This window comes from Dipodomys spectabilis, unplaced genomic scaffold (genome assembly GCF_019054845.1).
Source record: "Dipodomys spectabilis isolate Male_0828 unplaced genomic scaffold, ASM1905484v1 ptg000692l, whole genome shotgun sequence".
Taxonomy (NCBI): Eukaryota; Metazoa; Chordata; class Mammalia; order Rodentia; family Heteromyidae; genus Dipodomys; species Dipodomys spectabilis.
The window spans coordinates 118,466-137,022 of NW_024871369.1; the positions used below are offsets into that span (position 1 = coordinate 118,466).

Below are 18,557 nucleotides of genomic sequence, written 5' to 3' on the forward strand. Positions count from 1 at the left end.
CTGTCCAGTGGCAGAACCAGAGCCAGAGCCCTTATAACTGCACCGTGGGCCAAAAAGCCCTGAGAAGGAAGGGCAGGAAGTGCAGGCTGATCAAGCCTGAGGCCAGTGAGAGGAAGAAGGGCCTGTTTGGGGGGGGAGCAGGCTGGGCCCCTCTCCTGCCTCTGTGCCCATGCCCACACCCATCAGCATGGCTAGCCTGTCAGAACCCACAGCCGCCCCTGGAAGGAACGGCAGCCCACCCAAACCAGACCGGCCTGCGAACCCTCATCTGACTTTGGCAAAGAGGACAAGAGGCTTCTCCCTTTCTCTTCCACGCAGGCACCACAGGCAGAGACCTGGGAGGGCCGAGGCTGGAACCTTACCTCTCCCCCCTCTGCCGCCCCTCGCTGGACACCAGAAAGGACTCTTCTCAGGTGAGGCAGGCTGGCAGAAGGAAAGGTCCAGTTTATACGGCCTGAGTTCTGTGAAGATGCAGGAAGGGCTGTGGTGCAGGGCCTGGCCTGGCAGGTGTCTAGTTGCTCAGACTCCTGGCAACTGTGAGTAACAGGCCTCTCCTCAGGGACAGGCAGGACACCTGTGCCACGAGATCACGGAGCAGGGAGAACAGAGACAGTGGCCTCCTGGGGACTGTCCTGAAGGAAGGGGTGGAGAGGGGCCGCTGCTCTGCTCTGCTGGTCCCACCGAGCCACATTTGCTGTGTTTGCCGTGTGTCTTCTGTGCCCACTTTGTAGCCAGAGGATGTCCGGGACGGCGGCAGGCCCCTCGTCCGCCCGGCCTGGCTGCCTCTGGGCTGTTCAGAGCGGGTTCTCGTACCTGGTGAGGCTGGACAGCCGCTCACGCAGGTCTCTGAAGCAAGGCCTCCGCTCGGGATCCTGGCTCCAGCAGGAGCACATCAGCTGGTGCACGCTGGGCGGGCACCCTGCGGGGCAGGGCATTCGGTAGCCTGCGCTCACCCTCAGGAAGGCCTCATGGTTGGACATGCCTGCGGCCAGGAGGGAAGGCGGAGCTGGAGAGAGGGAGGCTGGTGCTGGTGCCCCCTGGCACACAGCTGCCTGCCAGTCCCTCCGGAAGCTTTCCCCGGCACAGGGCACGGTGGCCTGCCATGCAGGGTGCCTCAGCACATGCCCTCTGGACAGAGATGCCAGGAGGTCACGCCAGGACAGGGCAGAGGAGCAGCTGCCCTGGAGGGCCAGCAAACGCTTCAGGGGCGAGGCCCCCGGGCAGCGCTTCTGCTGGACACCAGGGCCCTGCCCCACCTCCTCTTCAGGCAGAGGCACCGGGGAGAATACCTGGGTAGGGGGTCTGACCCCTGCTGAAGATCTCATGGAGGAGAACGCCGAAGGACCAGACATCAGACTTGATGGAGTAATGCCCTCGGGAGAGCGCCTCGGGAGCCGTCCACTTGTAGGGGATGCTGTGCTCGTGAGAAAGGTAGATGTCCTCCTGCAACCACACAGGGGCCAGTGACCCGCCTGCAGTGTGGACAGTGGGGCCAAGGTCCTGGGGGCAAGTCTGCTGCCCGCGGTGCTGCCCAGTCTGATGGCTGACTGCTGCCCGCGGCGCTGGAGGGGGTCCAGGCAGGCTCCATAGGACTGCCTGGGCCCGGGCGCAGACGGAGGCAGCGGGGAGCAAGGCTGTGAAGAACACGGGCGGCAAATGCAGGAGGCTCCAGCTTACGTCTGGGTGCCGAGGGCTGGGCCAGCGCACCCGGGAGTGGGGCCACATCTGTGTGGACGAAGCCGCCCCTTGTCCGCAAGGAATCTCTCCCCGCGTGGCTGAGATTGCAGCCAGGAGCCCAGAGGAGAGGAGGCCCCACCACCCGGGCCATCCCCCGGAGCCCACCTTGATGAGCCGGGCCAACCCGAAGTCGCCCACTTTGCAGATGTTGCTCTCCCCCACGAGGATGTTCCTGGCAGCCAGGTCTCGGTGGATATAGTTCTGTGATTCTAGATAGCACATGCCCGCAGCCACCTGTGCCGCCATGTCTGCCAGCTCTGACCCGGGCAGGACCTTCTCATCAGACTCTGCAGCACAACCGGAGGTCAGAGTCAGCCGGCCAACCAGGGGAGGGCAGGAGGGCTGGGGAGGCCAGGGGAGGGCAGGGGAGGGCAGGAGAGCAGGGGAGGGCAGGAGGCCAGGGGAGGCCAGGGGAGGGCAGGAGGCCAGGGGAGGGCAGGAGAGCAGGGGAGGGCAGGAGGCCAGGGGAGAGCAAGGGAGGGCAGGAGAGCAGGGGAGGGCAGGAGGCCAGGGGAGGCCAGGGGAGGGCAGGGGAGAGCAGGAGGCCAGGGGAGGGCAGGAGGCCAGGGGAGGGCAGGGGAGGGCAGGAGGGCAGGAGGCCAGGGGAGGGCGGGAGGGCTGGGGAGGCCAGGGGAGGGCGGGAGGGCTAGGGAGGCCGGGAGGCCTGGCTTAAGATCAGCACAGAAGCACAGGCCAGCCCAGTCCCTCCACAGTGTGCATCTGGTCCAAGAGCAGTGCACACACCACCTCTGCCCCGCAGCTTCGCTCTGGGGGCTGAGAAAGTCAACTCAGCTCCAAGATTTGTGTATCCGGGCATCGGCCACAGCTCTGTCACCTACCCTGGGCACCCTCCCGAGGCGGGGCGGCAGGCATGGCTGGGGGCTGTAGCTTATCTGGCTGCGTTGGACAATGGAGCTTGTTATGTGAAAAACAGGTTACAAACTTTCTGACATGAGAATTGTAAATGTGACACGCAAACACGTTTCACAGGCACACACAAACACACGATGTCATTCTTCCTAAGTGCAGCGTTTTGTTCTAGGATTTGGAAATAGAGCATCTCAGTGGCTTGGGAAAGACCGTCGTGGTTTTGGCATTGAAGATGATGCTCTTGGAGAGTATGAGAGGCAGCAGGTCCTGGGCCGGAGAAGCTGCAGGGCCGACAGACCACTCTGAGCCCACTGGTAAAGTGGACTGCACTGGCTACGGGTGTAATCATTGCAACTTTTTTGTCGGGTCTGAGACTGAGACTCAAACTCTACCGATGTTTTCTCTCAGTGGCTCAGGCTCTACCAACTGAGCAGCGCCTCCAACCCCAAGAGTGGCTCAGGCTCTACCAACTGAGCAGCGCCTCCAACCCCAAGAGTGGCTCAGGCTCTACCAACTGAGCAGCGCCTCCAACCCCAAGAGTGGCTCAGGCTCTACCAACTGAGCAGCGCCTCCAACCCCAAGAGTGGCTCAGGCTCTACCAACTGAGCAGCGCCTCCAACCCCAAGAGTGGCTCAGGCTCTACCAACTGAGCAGCGCCTCCAACCCCAAGAGTGGCTCAGGCTCTGCCAACTGAGCAGCGCCTCCAACCCCAAGAGTGGCTCAGGCTCTACCAACTGAGCAGCGCCTCCAACCCCAAGAGTGGCTCAGGCTCTACCAACTGAGCAGCGCCTCCAACCCCAAGAGTGGCTCAGGCTCTACCAACTGAGCAGCGCCTCCAACCCCAAGAGTGGCTCAGGCTCTACCAACTGAGCAGCGCCTCCAACCCCAAGAGTGGCTCAGGCTCTACCAACTGAGCAGCGCCTCCAACCCCAAGAGTGGCTCAGGCTCTACCAACTGAGCAGCGCCTCCAACCCCAAGAGTGGCTCAGGCTCTGCCAACTGAGCAGCGCCTCCAACCCCAAGAGTGGCTCAGGCTCTACCAACTGAGCAGCGCCTCCAACCCCACGTGGCTCTCCTCATCTGTACTGGGCAGCGCCTCCAACCCCACGTGGCTCTCCTCATCTGTACTGGGCAGCGCCTCCAACCCCACGTGGCTCTCCTCATCTGTACTGAGCAGCGCCTCCAACCCCACGTGGCTCTCCTCATCTGTACTGGGCAGCGCCTCCAACCCCACGTGGCTCTCCTCATCTATACTGAGCTGTGTTCCTCAAGTGCATTAATCACATTTTAAGTCATTTCTTTTGGCAGTACTGGGGTTTGCGCTCAGGGGTGAGTGTGAGTGTGTGCACACACACACCAGTGTTGGGACTTGAATTCAGAGCCTCACACTCTCACTTGGCTTTTTGCTCAAGGCTGGCACTCTACCATTTGAGCCATACCTCTACTTTCCACTTTTTTGCTAGTTAATTAGAGATAAGAGTCAGTGAGACTCTTCAAATTACAAAGATTTGCTTCAAATTACAAATCTCAGATCTCAGGTCTCAGCTTCTTGAGTAGCTGAGCCACCAGTACCCAGCTAAACCCAGTATCTGAGCCACCAGTACCCAGCTAAACTCAGTAGCTGAGCTACCAGTACCCTAAATTCAGTGCTTGTGTTTGCTAGGCAAGCACTCTACTTCTTCTTAAAAAAATGTTTTATTGAGCCAGGCACCGGTGGCTCACGCCTATAATCCAAGCTACTCAGGAGGCTGAGATCTGAGGATCTCAGTTCAAAGCCAGCCCGGGCAGGAAAGTCCATGAGACTCTTATCTCTAATAAACCAGTCAGGAAACCAGAAGTGGTGCTGTGGCTCAAGTGGTAGAGTGCTAGCTTTGAGCTGAAGAGCTGAGGGACAGCGCCCAGGCCCAGAGTTCAAGCCCTATGACTGACCAAAAAAAAAAAAAAGTGCTCCCTCTGTATGTCACCTTATAATAACAATATTAATGTGTGTGTGTGTGTGTGTGGTCATGGGGCTTGAACTCTGGGCCTGGGCGCTGTCCCTCAGCTCTTCAGCTCAAGGTGAGTGTTCTACCACTTGAGCCACAGCGCCACTTCCAGCATTCTAGTGGTTCATTGGAGATAAGAGTCTTATGGACTTCCTGCCCGGGCTGGCTTTGACCTGTGATCCTCAGATCTCGGCCTCCAGAGTAGCTAGGATGACAAGCGTGAGCCACCAGACCCAGTTTAAGTCATTTCTTGGTCAAACAAGTGATTAGCGGTTGGAAGTGAGGCCGGGTGCTTGACCACCAGCCAGGGGGTCAGGGGAGAGAGGGGGGAGACAGGCTTGTTCGAGAATTCGCTGGCTATCCTACAAGAAATGGACAATCTACATCTTCACGGTCTTCTCTGTGTTTCCCAGGCTCTGGGAGCTCTGGGCAGGGCGGGCTGCTCACTCACCCCGCAGCAGCTCCAGCAGGCTGCCCTTGGCCATGAGCTCGGTGATGATGTAGACAGGGTCCCCCAGGGATGCCACCGCGTACAGCGCCAGGATGTGCTTGTGCCGCAGCTGCTTCATGGCCTGGATCTCCGACTGGAAGGTGTGCTGGTGCTGGAGGTTGTCTGCGAGGAGGGGCCGGTGGGAATGACCTGCCCTGCAGGGGCTCTGAGAACATGGATGTCCTGGGGCCTGACACTCCAGGCCACACAAGCCTGCCCCGCCCCAGCAGAAGCTTCTGGGCTGCTCTGCTGGCCCGTGTGGTTTGGGGACAAACCCTAGAGGCTCTGGGGTTCAGGTGAGCCTGTCAGACTTCTAGTGATTATTTTAAGTTTCCTATTTCGTTAAGGATTTAAATTTCTTTAGCTAGTAAGTGCATTTAGGGAAAAACAAGGTGCCTCCAGGTGCGGCGGTGCTCATGCCTGTCATCCTAGCTACTGAGGAGGCTGAGATCTGAGGATCACGGTTTGAAGCCAGCCCGGGCAGGAAAGTCCGTGAGACTCTTAACTCCAATGAACCACTCAGAAAAAGCTGGAGGTGGAGCTGTGGCTCAAGTGCTAGAGAGCTAGCCTTGAGCACAAAAAGGCTCAGGGACAGGGCTCAGGGGCAGGGCTCAGGCCCTGAGTTCACATCCCAGGACTGGCAAAACGAAAACCTGGGCATCATGAGAAGAAAGCACCCCTCCAGGGTGCTGTGTAGGCCGGTGTCTGCGTCAGGCACAGCCCTGGTGGAGGACCAGGTGGTGGGAAGAGCCCCTGACCAAGCGGACCATGACCCTACTCACCTCGAGAGATCACCTTGACGGCCACTCGGACTTGGTCTTTCCAGAGCCCCTCAAAGACCTCCCCAAAATAACCAGCCCCCAGCTTCCTGCATAGCGTGAACTCCTCCCGCGGCCGCTCCCAGTCCGCCCACTGCGGCAGAGGCTCCGACTCGTGCTGGAGAGAGAGGCGGGCAGAGAAGACAGGGCAGAGAAGACCGGGCCGGCAGGGTGCCAGCCAGCGCTGGTGCTCAGGAAGGGCTTTCTCCAAGCCTGCCCAGGGAGCTCGGACTCCGCCCCACACTGAGGGCCCCACCCAGCATGGCAAAGGCTGAGCGCCCCTACCCTGGGGCACGGCCAGGGTCCTCTCTAGCTTTTGGCTCTCTTTGGGAATTCCCCGTGTGGGGCTTCACCGAGCTCCTGCAGCACAGCTGAGTGACGGCCGGGCGCGTCCCTGCGCATCTGCGCTCCCTCCCGAGGGGCGGCTGCACGGGGGCGGGGCCTACCTTCCAGCAGGGCGTGGTCAGCCGCAGGCCGGGAGCCAGGCTCCGGGCCCTGTGATAGCTCACCAGCTCCGGCAGGCTGGGGAAGGACACCGTGTCGTTCAGGTGCAGCCGGCCGCCCGAGAGCCGCCGAATCCGGTAGTGCCGAACGGCCTGGGCATCCCGCACTGGGGAGGGCGGTGGGCCGAACGGTGAGGGGCCGCGCGGCCCAGGACCCCAGCCCTCTCCCAGGCAGGGCCGCTTCCCGTGTCCAGCTCCTGCTCCCAGCTCTCAAGTGCAGGGCCACGCATAGGACAGGACCCCTGTGGGTCAGCCCGAGAGGAGCTCAGAGAAGCCCCCACCCCAGAGGGGCCCCTTGCCTCCTGCCCGTGGAGGCCTCCGTGTGACCCGACGGCCCTGGGATCCCCCCGGCCCAGGTACCTGAGAGCACGTAGTCAGCACCCGGCTTCTCGCTGACCCTGACCAAAAACGAGCCGGTGGAGCCGCCCTCTGCCTGCAGCCGCTGCGTGGCTTCCGAGCGGGAGATGCGGCCGAAGAACCACCTGCAGGGAGGCAGAGTCTGACTCCACAGGACCCCGACCCAGCCCTCAGCCCACCCCACGGGGCCTCTCTGCCCATCGGTGCTGGGGCCCCTCAGGCCAGCTCAGAGCTGCCTCAGACACCAGGTCCTCAGGTGCTGCCACCTGTGCCAGCTGTCCCTGGAGCTCACGGGCTCTGGAAGCCCCCCACGTAGAGGACGGGGTGGGGGTAGCATGGACTGGACCAGGGGCAGCAGCAGGGAGGGGACGGGAGGGGAGGGGGCATGGACTGGACCAGGGGCAGCAGCAGGGAGGGGAGGGGAGGAGAGGGGGCATGGGTCCCGGGTGCCAGGCAGAGGGGAGGGGAGGGGAGGGAAGGGGAGGGGTATGGACTGGACCAGGGGCAGCAGCAGGGAGGGGAGGGGAGGGGAGGGGGCATGGACTGCATCAGGGGCAGCAGCAGGGAGGGGAGGGGAGGGGAGGGGGCACGGGTCCCGGGTGCCAGGCAGAGGGACATGGACTGGACCATTTCTTCCCACACACGCTGTGGGTGACAGGCATGTCCCAGTACCATCCTGTCTACTAAGTAGGTCGCAGACCTGGTTCTGGCTGTTTGGAAAGTGAGTAAATGTCACACCCAAAGGCCCTATGCTGGCACACACTTCGCTACCAGTGTCCTGGCCGCCCACCCCGGACCTCGGCCCTGAGAGTCACAGAGCCGCACTCATGACTGGAGGTGGTCGTGGGTGGAAAGGAGAGAGAGGCCCTGTCCCCAGAGGCCACACGTTCACATGGCCAGCCCTGCCAGGTACCAGGGTGGCACACCCAGGCTAGGACCAGCCAGACGTGTGGCCTCTGTGGTACAGCCGTGGTCTCTGGCCCTGGGGCCCTGCCCTCCCTGGTGCCCGCCGCCCGGGGCCACTCACGGCTCAGACTCCACCGTCTCCTCCTCAGCCAGGTAGTTGTGGGGCACGTAGCCCTCGGCCAGGGTCCTGCCCGCTGCGTCCAGCCGCCTGGCCCACCACCACTGCTCCTCCCTCCAGACCACGCGGAGCGGGTCCCCCGCCCGGAAGCTCAGCTCCTCGTCTGTTCTGGCATCAAAGTCCCAGAGGCCCACGTACTTGGGGCCCAGGGGGTCCTGGCCGCGGGACACCATGGCAGGCAGGGAAGCAGGGCCAGCTGTGGGCTGGGCCTGGCACCGAAGCTGGGAGGAGGAGGTAGGGCCAACTCAGCAGACTGCCCCGCCCGTTCCTGAGGTTAGCAAAGGCCAGCCACTCCCAGGGCCTGGGCAGGTCCTGGTTCCGCTCAGAGAGCCTGGCCGGCCTGCTCCCCACCTGCCCCCCCCCATCCTCGGCCTGCCAGGGCCTTCATGCTGGGCACTCACACTGTCTGTGGCCATGTGGGAGGCAGGTGGGGTCAGATGAAGCCATGGCCACATGGGTAGCACTTGGAAGTGTGGGTGAAATACAGAAGGGGGATGAGGGTTGTGGGCGGGTTTCTGAGCACACGCTGCAGCCTCTCTTCCACCAGGAGGCTCCCTGCTCTTGCTGGACAGCTCCCCTCCAAGGGCTGCCTCCCACTACCAGAGACGAGAGCTGGTGGGCACGGCAGGCTGAGGGCTACCCCCCAAGGTCTGGGGTTGACGGGGCCCCGGTCTAGGACCTGGTCTGGGGTGGATGGGCCCCCGGTTTGATACGAAGAAGGAGACAGGGCAGTGCCAGGATTCGGGTGATAGCGAGGATCAAGGGCACACCTGGGCCCGGGCTTCTGACTCAGCCCGGGAAGGGTGCTACAACACTGTCCACCTGAGTGTGCAGACACTCCCAGGCCTGCGGGGCCAGGACCCGGGGAGTAAAGGGGCATAGCAGGCACTGCAGGGCACAGCGGGGCGCAGTGGGGCAGAGTGGGGCGCAGCGGGGCAGAGTGGGGCGCAGCGGGGCGCAGCGGGGCACAGCGGGGCGCAGTGGGGCAGAGTGGGGCACAGCGGGGTGCAGTGGGGCGCAGCGGGGCGCAGCGGGGCGCAGCGGGGCAAAGGGGGCGCAGCAGGGCAGAGTGGGGCACAGCGGGGCGCAGTGGGGCAGAGTGGGGTGCAGCGGGGCAGAGTGGGGCACAGCGGGGCGCAGCGGGGCAAAGGGGGCGCAGCGGGGCAGAGTGGGGCACAGCGGGGCGCAGTGGGGCAGAGGGGGCAGAGGGGGCGCAGCGGGGCACAGCGGGGCGCAGTGGGGCAGAGTGGGGCACAGCGGGGCGCAGTGGGGCAGAGTGGGGTGCAGCGGGGCACAGCGGGGCGCAGCGGGGCGCAGCGGGGCGCAGCGGGGCAGAGGGGGCGCACCGGGGCGCAGCGGGGCAGAGGGGGCGCAGTGGGGCAGAGGGGGCAGAGGGGGCACAGCGGGGCACAGCAGGGCAGAGGGGGCAGAGGGGGCACAGCGGGGCAGAGGGGGCAGAGGGGGCGCAGCGGGGCACAGCGGGGCACAGCAGGGCAGAGGGGGCAGAGGGGGCACAGCGGGGCAGAGGGGACACAGCGGGGCACAGCAGGGCAGAGGGGGCAGAGGGGGCACAGCGGGGCAGAGGGGGCAGAGGGGGCACAGCGGGGCAGAGGGGACACAGCGGGGCACAGCGGGGCAGAGGGGACACAGCGGGGCACAGCGGGGCAGAGGGGGCAGAGGGGGCGCAGCGGGGCACAGCGGGGCACAGCAGGGCAGAGGGGGCAGAGGGGGCACAGCGGGGCAGAGGGGGCAGAGGGGGCACAGCGGGGCAGAGGGGGCACAGCGGGGCAGAGGGGGCACAGCGGGGCAGAGGGGACACAGCGGGGCAGAGGGGGCACAGCGGGGCACAGCAGGGCAGAGGGGGCAGAGGGGGCACAGCGGGGCAGAGGGGGCAGAGGGGGCACAGCGGGGCACAGCGGGGCACAGCAGGGCAGAGGGGGCAGAGGGGGCACAGCGGGGCAGAGGGGGCAGAGGGGGCGCAGCGGGGCAGAGGGGACACAGCGGGGCACAGCGGGGCAGAGGGGACACAGCGGGGCACAGCGGGGCAGAGGGGGCAGAGGGGCACAGTGGGGCAGAGGGGGCAGAGGGGGCACAGCGGGGCAGAGGGGGCAGAGGGGGCGCAGCGGGGCAGAGGGGACACAGCGGGGCACAGCGGGGCAGAGGGGGCAGAGGGGGCACAGCGGGGTGCAGCGGGGCAGAGGGGGCGCAGCGGGGCAGAGGGGGCGCAGCGGGGCAGAGGGGGCACAGCGGGGCACAGCGGGGCACAGCGGGGCACAGCGGGGCAGAGGGGGCACAGCGGGGCAGAGGGGGCACAGCGGGGCAGAGGGGGCACAGCGGGGCAGAGGGGGCACAGCGGGGCAGAGGGGGCACAGCGGGGCACAGCGGGGCAGAGGGGGCACAGCGGGGCGCAGCGGGGCACAGCGGGGCAGAGGGGGCACAGCGGGGCAGAGGGGGCACAGCAGGGCAGAGGGGGCACAGCAGGGCAGAGGGGGCAGAGGGGGCACAGCGGGGCAGAGGGGGCACAGCAGGGCAGAGGGGGCAGAGGGGGCACAGCGGGGCAGAGGGGGCACAGCAGGGCAGAGGGGGCAGAGGGGGCACAGCGGGGCAGAGGGGGCGCAGCGGGGCAGAGGGGACACAGCGGGGCAGAGGGGGCACAGCGGGGCAGAGGGGGCACAGCGGGGCACAGCGGGGCAGAGGGGGCAGAGGGGGCGCAGCGGGGCACAGGGGGGCAGAGGGGGCAGAGGGGGCGCAGCGGGGCAGAGGGGGCGCAGCGGGGCAGAGGGGGCGCAGCGGGGCACAGCGGGGCAGAGGGGACACAGCGGGGCAGAGGGGGCACAGCGGGGCAGAGGGGACACAGCGGGGCAGAGGGGGCACAGCGGGGCAGAGGGGACACAGCGGGGCAGAGGGGGCGCAGCGGGGCAGAGGGGGCACAGCGGGGCAGAGGGGACACAGCGGGGCAGAGGGGGCACAGCGGGGCAGAGGGGGCACAGCGGGGCAGAGGGGACACAGCGGGGCAGAGGGGGCACAGCGGGGCACAGCGGGGCAGAGGGGGCACAGCGGGGCGCAGCGGGGCACAGCGGGGCAGAGGGGGCACAGCGGGGCAGAGGGGGCACAGCAGGGCAGAGGGGGCACAGCAGGGCAGAGGGGGCAGAGGGGGCACAGCGGGGCAGAGGGGGCACAGCAGGGCAGAGGGGGCAGAGGGGGCACAGCGGGGCAGAGGGGGCACAGCAGGGCAGAGGGGGCAGAGGGGGCACAGCGGGGCAGAGGGGGCGCAGCGGGGCAGAGGGGACACAGCGGGGCAGAGGGGGCACAGCGGGGCAGAGGGGGCACAGCGGGGCACAGCGGGGCAGAGGGGGCAGAGGGGGCGCAGCGGGGCACAGGGGGGCAGAGGGGGCAGAGGGGGCGCAGCGGGGCAGAGGGGGCGCAGCGGGGCAGAGGGGGCGCAGCGGGGCACAGCGGGGCAGAGGGGACACAGCGGGGCAGAGGGGGCACAGCGGGGCAGACGGGACACAGCGGGGCAGAGGGGGCACAGCGGGGCAGAGGGGGCACAGCGGGGCAGATGGGGCGCAGCGGGGCACAGCGGGGCAGAGGGGACACAGCGGGGCAGAGGGGGCGCAGCGGGGCACAGCGGGGCAGAGGGGGCAGAGGGGGCGCAGCGGGGCACAGCGGGGCAGAGGGGGCAGAGGGGGCGCAGCGGGGCAGAGGGGGCGCAGCGGGGCAGAGGGGGCGCAGTGGGGCACAGCGGGGCAGAGGGGACACAGCGGGGCAGAGGGGGCACAGCAGGGCAGAGGGGGCAGAGGGGGCACAGCGGGGCAGAGGGGGCACAGCGGGGCAGAGGGGGCACAGCGGGGCAGAGGGGGCACAGCGGGGCACAGCGGGGCAGAGGGGGCAGAGGGGGCACAGCGGGGCAGAGGGGGCACAGCGGGGCAGAGGGGGCACAGCGGGGCAGAGGGGGCACAGCGGGGCACAGCGGGGCAGAGGGGGCAGAGGGGGCACAGCGGGGCAGAGGGGGCACAGCGGGACAGAGGGGGCACAGCAGGGCAGAGGGGGCACAGCGGGGCACAGCGGGGCAGAGGGGGCAGAGAGGGCACAGCGGGGCAGAGGGGGCACAGCGGGGCACAGCGGGGCGCAGCGGGGCGCAGCGGGGCGCAGCGGGGCAGAGGGGGCACAGCGGGGCGCAGCGGGGCGCAGCGGGGCAGAGGGGGCACAGCGGGGCAGAGGGGGCACAGCGGGGCACAGCGGGGCAGAGGGGGCAGAGGGGACACAGCGGGGCAGAGGGGGCACAGCGGGGCGCAGTGGGGCACAGCAGGGCCTCTGGGTGAGCCTGCTGGAGGAGGAGCTGCCCGAGCATGCCTGCAGTCCACACAGGATAGCAAGGGCCCCGGGGCCTGGGTCCCCTCCTTCCTACCCCACCCTCCACCCCCCTCCAGCTCACCCCCTCCCACTCCTATCAGCCATTGTGCCCCCACCCCAGCCAGTGGATCTGAGGCTGATTCTCCCCAGGGTAACGCCCCCCCCTGTAATGAGCCCCCCACCGCACGGTTCCTACCTCGAGGTCTGCCGGAAGCTGCGCTGGGTGGGGGGTGGGGATTGCCGAGCTGTAACAAAGAATCACCTGGAACTTGAGCAGTAACTGCTCCTACATACTCACCCAAGACCGCCTATATACTAAGCAAACACCACCCCAGCTGCAACCCCTAAAGTTTGTCTTTCTTAAAAGGTAGACAGTGGAGGCAAGTCCATTTTTCATTTTGAGGTTAAGAATAGGCAGGTGAAGCCGGGCGCCAGTGGCTCACACCTGTCATCCTAGCTACTCAGGAGGCTGAGATCTGAGGATCACAGTTTAAAGCCAGATGGGGCAGGAAAGTCTGTGAGACTTCTTTTTTATTTTTGGTCAGTCGTGGGGCTTGAACTCTGGGCCTGGGCGCTGTCCCTGCGCTCTTCAGCTCAAGGCGAGCTCTCTACCGCGTGAGCCACAGCACCATTTCTGGTTTTCTAGTGGTTTGTTGGAGATAAGAGTCTCATGGACTTTCCTGCCCAGGCTGGCTTTGAACCTCGATCCTTAGATCTCAGCCTCCTGAGTAGCTAGGATGACAGGCGTGAGCCACCGGCGCCCAGCTTCTGTGAGACTCTTATCTCCAATAAACCACTAGAAAACAGGAAGTGGCGCTGTGGCTCAAGTGGCAGAGTGCTCGCCTTGAGCTGAAGAGCTGAGGAACAGTGTTCAGGCCCCACGACCCACAGCAACAACAACAACAGAATAGGCATGTGGATTATTTAGCAGGTTCACAAGCGTGCTGGCCTGCCCAGTTCCGTGTCTTACCAAGCTGCAAGGAAGGGCAGCGGAGAGCTCAGATGAGGACTAGCCAGGAAGAAGACAGTGCTGGCCTCGATGTGAGGAGCCAGCCTTGGGTGGCTGGGTCCGAGCTGAGTCCTGGGCAGTGGCCTGGCTCACGGGTTCCCAGCAGGAGCAGGGAAGTCTCAGGAGAGCCCGAGCTGCCGTGCAGCGGCTGAGGAGGTGCCCAGACAAACCCACGGAAGGGGCTGCAGCCTCAACCCAGCCGACCTCTCCCCACAGGCTTCTGAGTACAGCGGCTGCGAGGCTGAGGTGGGCCTGGGGTGACTCAGATTCCTGCCCTTCCTGGGGAGCGAGAGGCTCCCCCAAATGCAAATGTGGCCTGCTGGAATGACCCAGCCTGCCCGGCTCAATCCAGCCCGGCCCAGCGAGGCCTGAGGCTTTCACGAGGCCCCGGGGCGCTGCACAGATGCCATCCGGGTACCGTGCCTCGCTGTACTAGTCCAGGTCTCTGTCCCTTTGCAGGCTGGGTGGACCAGCGTCAGGCTCTGGGATGCAACCACCTGGGCAGACCTCCGTCGTTGGGAGCATGTTTATTGGGTGCCACCTTCCTGTACCCGAGCCTGCCCTGCCTGTGGGTGGGAGGGGGCAGTGTTGGTGCAGGGCCATTGGTGCCAGTATGCAGCTGAGGTCTTCCTGGGAACCACAGCTCAGGCTGTGTGTGGGGGGGGGGGGGGGTCTGTGTGTGTGCACTCACGTGCGTGTGCACATAGGCAACACCACCAGGGCGAGGACTCGGGGCCTGGCGCTCCCGCTTGCCCTTTCCCCCAAGGCTGGCTTTCTGCCACTTAAAACGCATGCACATTTCTGGTGTTTTGCTGGTTGATTGCAGATGAGGGTCTCACAGACTTTTCTGCTCAGCCTCATGAGCAGCGAGAATGACAGATGTGAGCCAGCAGCAGCCAAGTATGGCCACTTCCACAAAACCACAGTAGGAAATGGGCCTGGCACTCTTGACCCTGGGGGGAGTCGAGTTGGCCCAGGAAGAGGCTGGGGCAAGAAGGGAGCTGCTGGCTCCACATGGACACCTCTGCCCAGTGCCCTCAGGGACCCGGGCACACCCGGCACAGCACCTTGGTGGCATTGGTGGCCTTGCGCCATCAGCAGACATCTACCTGGTGAGCACACGCCAGTGTCACCAGCCCAGCAGAGAGGGGCCCGCAGTCAGACGTGTGTCTGGTGCCGGTGCGGGCGGTGTGGCGTCTCTGGTGTGCGTTGGTGGCAGGCACCGTCCTGGGGTGGCCCTGCTGGCTGTGGCGACTGCAGGGACCTGGAGCCCTTGGTCACAGGAGGCCCAGGTGCAGCCTGGATGGCACCCAGCTTCTCCCACAGTGCAGCCGAAGCAGGCTGCTCCTCCGGGCTGTCCTTCCATGAGCCGCAGACCTCTGCGGGCAGGCTGCCGGGCCTGGCAGCCGGCAACCTCTGCTGATCTGTTGTAGTGTCTCGTGGTTGGTCATTCCTGGGGGTGAGGTCACAAGAGGGGCCACCAGGGGTCTCTATGAAGACCTTGGGATTTCAGCCTCCCCGAACTCCCTCCCAGCCCTCTGGCCTCCCGCCTCAGCCCTGCCCCCCCCCCCGCCCTGGGGTCCACAGCACCCAAGCAGCTACGCTCCTCCAGGCTGCCCCTCAGACCAAACTTCCAGACAGGCCCTGTCCCCGCCAGGTGGCCCACCTTCATAGGGACACTGGCCGTAGGCAAAGACCTCATACAGCAGGATGCCAAAAGACCAGACATCCGACTTCTCGGTAGTTGGCTGCCTCGGGTGCAGTCCACTTGACTGGGATCTTGGAGCCGCTGCTGGGGGGGAGGGGGGAGTAGACGTCGTCCTGGGAGGAGGGCAAGGGTGGGGGGAGGGGGGACAGTGCCCTCCCCTGGGGGGCGGAGCTCCGAGCCCCACCCTTCTTGAGGAGCCTAGCCAGACCAAAGTCAGCCACCTTACAGGAGAGGTCATGGCCCACAAGCACGTTCCTGGTGGCCAGGTCCCAAGGACCACTTGCCATTCCCAGAGGTTGTTCCCAGGTGCCCTCAGCCACCTGGCAGGTGAAGCCCAGCAGCAGCAGCAGCAGCAGGCTCAGGGCCTGGCCCTCGGGGTCTGCAGGGAGGAAGCCCACAGCCAGGGCCAGGGGGCCGGGGGCAGGCCTGCGGGGCCCGGAGACCTCCAGGGCGCTGCCTCGGCTCCACATCCACCAGGGATTGAGTCGGTGGAAGAGGTGGTCCTGGGCTGCCCAGGGACCCTCTGGATGGACTGCCCTGTGGCTACCAGCCTGGACCCAAGGGAAGAGGCTCAGAGGGGCGCGCACCCAGGGCCCACAATCACAGCTCACAGGCTGGAGACAAACCTGGACTCCCTTCTTGCCTGTCTCAAAACCACCAGCCGCTGTCTGAAGCTCTGCTGGCCAGAGGCCGGCCAGGTCAGACATCTGCAGTCCTGGCCAAACCCACTCCATGGGAAGGCCTCTGCGTGAGCCTCAGCCCTGGCGGTGAGCCCCATCCCGTGGCCGGGGCAGATGCTGCAAGCGCAGTCCTCTTGAAGGAGAGCCAGGAGAGCCGCTGCTGCACAGGAGGAAAGACCCGGCTCCTTCCTCTGAAGGGAGGAGCCCAGGGTCCAGCCAGAGGGAGGAGGCACTGCTGCCCAGAGGTGGTGGCCCTAAGGGGTACAGGTCTCAGAGCTGCCCGTGGCGCGGCTGCCAGGCAGTGTGGGTGGTACTCGCTGCCCAGGCAGGCCTGCGGTGGCCCTTGCCCGTGAGCTCGGTGACGACGTACATAGGCTCCCCCACACAGAGCACACGGGGTGCAGCCCATCAGCTGCTCCCGCCTCAGGCTCATCAGAGCCTCCATCTCCTTGGTGAGGTCGGCCAGCTTCATGTCGTCTGGGGAAGAAGATGCTGCTCCAGGACCGCCCAGGCCCCAGCTGAGCCCGGGGTCAGAGGTCAGAGCCTGCCTGAAGCCGGGCGGGCCTCACCTGACTTGAAGGAAGCCCAGCTGCAGGCCTTCCCACACCGCCCCCAAGTGGCCTTCGCCCAGCTTCCTCCGAAGGACAAACTCCGAGTGGGTTGCTCCCACTCGTCCTGCACCAGGGCCTTCTGTGGAGACAGTGCTTCCGTGGCAGGGGCAGCAGGGGGCGGCAGGGAGGCTGGGCGGGTGGTGCGGCAGGGAGGTGGGGGGGGTGGGGAGAGCCTGGCTCGCAGCAGAGCCCAGCGCCAGGCCACAGGGGGTGGGGTGCGGGGGCTGGCCCGCAGCGCGGCCCCAGCAGAGCCCAGCACCAGGCCGCCGCCCTCCACCCAGCACCCTAGGTCTGCCCAGAGCTGTGACGCCTGCTTTGAGGACCTCAGTGAGCCTCGGTCAGCAGGAGTGAGTGGACACCGTCCTCCTCAGACTCAGTACCACCCTGGCCAGCTTTCACTGGGCACAGAGAAACCTGATTGCCACCCTGCCCACCACCACCTCAGGAATGCTGTGTCTCCGGGTCAGCCTGCCACAGCCCAGATAGCGCTTCAAAGATCACAGAGCCTCCCACAGCGTCTGCCCTCAGGCTGGGGCAGCTGTGGTATCTCCCGCAAAACAGGTCCCTCCTGCTCCTCTGCAGAACACTGCACAGCTGACCCCCCAGCACTTGCACACCAGAGGAGAACTCAAGGGGCAGGGCTCAGAGTGGGGGAGGAAGGGGCCTCAGGCCGCGGGGCCACACAGGGCTGCAGCAAGGGGGGCTGAATCCGCTTCCAGTTGGCCTTGTAGCCAACTGGCAAGCAGGGCCTCCAGGGTGGGGAAGGGCCGGCCTTCCTGCGGGTAGAGGCTGCGGCTGGGTGCCATGCAGATGCAGTAGTGGCAGGCGGTAGCCTAGGCCCAGACTGCGGGACAGAGGTGAACACCAGGGCCTTGGCTGCACCTGCCCCAGCCTCCCAAGGGGCCCTGCTCAGACTGGACAGGAGGCAACTGAGGCAACAAGCATGATGTTGGGGGGGGCTGCAGGGCAGGAGGCAGTGAGGGGACCCAGGGGACACCAGAAGTGCGTAATGAGGGGCTTGTGTGTGTGCGCGCGTGCGTGTGTGCGTGTGTGCGCGCGTGCGTGCGTGCCCCCGCGCGTGTGTCCTAGGGCTGGAACTCAGGGCTTGGGCACTGTCCCTAAGCTTTTTTTATTTAAGGCGAGTGCTCTACCACTTGAGTCACAGCTCCTTCTGGCTGCGTTCACTGGAGATAAGAGTCTCATGAGCTTTTCTACCCAGGCTGGCTTTGAACTGAGATCCTCAAATCTCAGCCTTCTGAGTAGCCAGGATTACAGACGTGAGCCACCAGTGCCTGGCAAGCTTCATAGCTTCTTGTTCTAGTTCATGAGTAAGTGAATAAAATAAGGAGAAAGGGATAAAAAGAGAAAGAGAGAGAGAGAGGAAGGGAGGGAAGAAGGGAGGGAGGAAGGAAGGGAGGGAGGGAGGGAGGGAGGGAGGGAGGGAGGGAGGGAGGGAAGGAGGAATGAAGGAAGGAAGGAAGGAAGGGGGAGGGCAGGCAAGGATACTGGCTGACTAGCATGAGTAAGGAGCTGGCAATCTTGGCCAAGAGTAGCTGGCCTGGGGGTGGGCACGATGCCCTGGTGTACGGACCTGACAGGGAGAACTCTCCAAGGCTGCTCTCGCTGGGCCTAATGAGCAAGGTGCCCGGCGCGTTGGCGGACAAGAGCAGCTGCTGGGCTTTGGTTCTGCTGATCCCCCCCCAATACCAGCTGAAAGGGGAGGGGCAGGGGTCACCTTGGCCCTGTGTAACCCAGCCGTGCGTCTGGCCATGCCAGGCCCTCTGCGGGGGTCCGGCCCAGGCTCTGTACCAGTCCTGGCTGCAGAGTGAGGGCTGGTCGGTGACCATCATGTGACTCAAACACTGCCGCCCACGGGAAAAACTACCCATGAATCGGGGCCTAGGCTCTGGCAGCTCTGCTGCAAGCGACCCCTCACTCAGAAAGTGACCACCAGCCCTCAACCTACCGAACTCGAACCTCTGCTGAGCCCTGCGGGGGGTTCATGGGACCCCAGGAACCTTGTGGACTGCTGGTGGGGCTGGAATGGGGCCACCTGGCTGTGTGCGGCTCACTTGAACCTCTGCTGAGCCCTGTGGGGGGTTCATAGGGACCCCAGGAACCTTGTGGGCTGCTGGTGGGGCTGGCATGGGGCCACCTGGCTGTGTGCGGCTCACTTGTCTCAGGAGGGTGGCAGGGATGGGGGGTGGGAGCCCCAGAAGAGGCAGCCGGAGCGGTGGGGACAGGGAGGGTGTGCGTGGAAAGGACTCAGCTCATCCTGGTCCCAGAAGAGCCAGGCTCAGGGCTCAGCCTTGAGCCCTGGTGCTGTCAGAGATGCTCCTTTCCCAGCTCTGTT

At 65.5% G+C, this 18,557-nt stretch overlaps 2 protein-coding genes across 2 annotated transcripts; both read right to left on the reverse strand.

The window, feature by feature from the left end:
- Positions 1–778: 778 nt before the first annotated feature.
- Ptk6 (protein tyrosine kinase 6) lies at positions 779–8,016 on the reverse strand. Its single transcript, XM_042672276.1, has 8 exons — positions 7,787–8,016; positions 6,763–6,884; positions 6,346–6,509; positions 5,864–6,017; positions 5,043–5,204; positions 1,843–2,024; positions 1,290–1,443; positions 779–982 (listed from the first exon to the last, which is right to left on the reverse strand). The coding sequence occupies exons 1-8, from the start codon at positions 8,014–8,016 to the stop codon at positions 795–797; spliced, it is 1,356 nt and encodes a 451-aa protein (XP_042528210.1). The 3' UTR covers positions 779–794.
- Positions 8,017–14,482: 6,466 nt separating this feature from the next.
- On the reverse strand, positions 14,483–18,051 carry Srms (src-related kinase lacking C-terminal regulatory tyrosine and N-terminal myristylation sites). The gene is given in 15 exon segments (XM_042672285.1): positions 14,483–14,507; positions 14,509–14,584; positions 14,587–14,658; positions 14,872–14,942; positions 14,944–15,026; positions 15,093–15,292; positions 15,908–15,977; positions 15,980–15,999; positions 16,002–16,085; positions 16,158–16,250; positions 16,253–16,290; positions 16,885–16,934; positions 16,936–17,048; positions 17,796–17,914; positions 18,014–18,051. Coding segments are annotated over 15 exon segments (1,152 nt in total).
- Between the last annotated feature and the right edge of the window lie 506 nt (positions 18,052–18,557).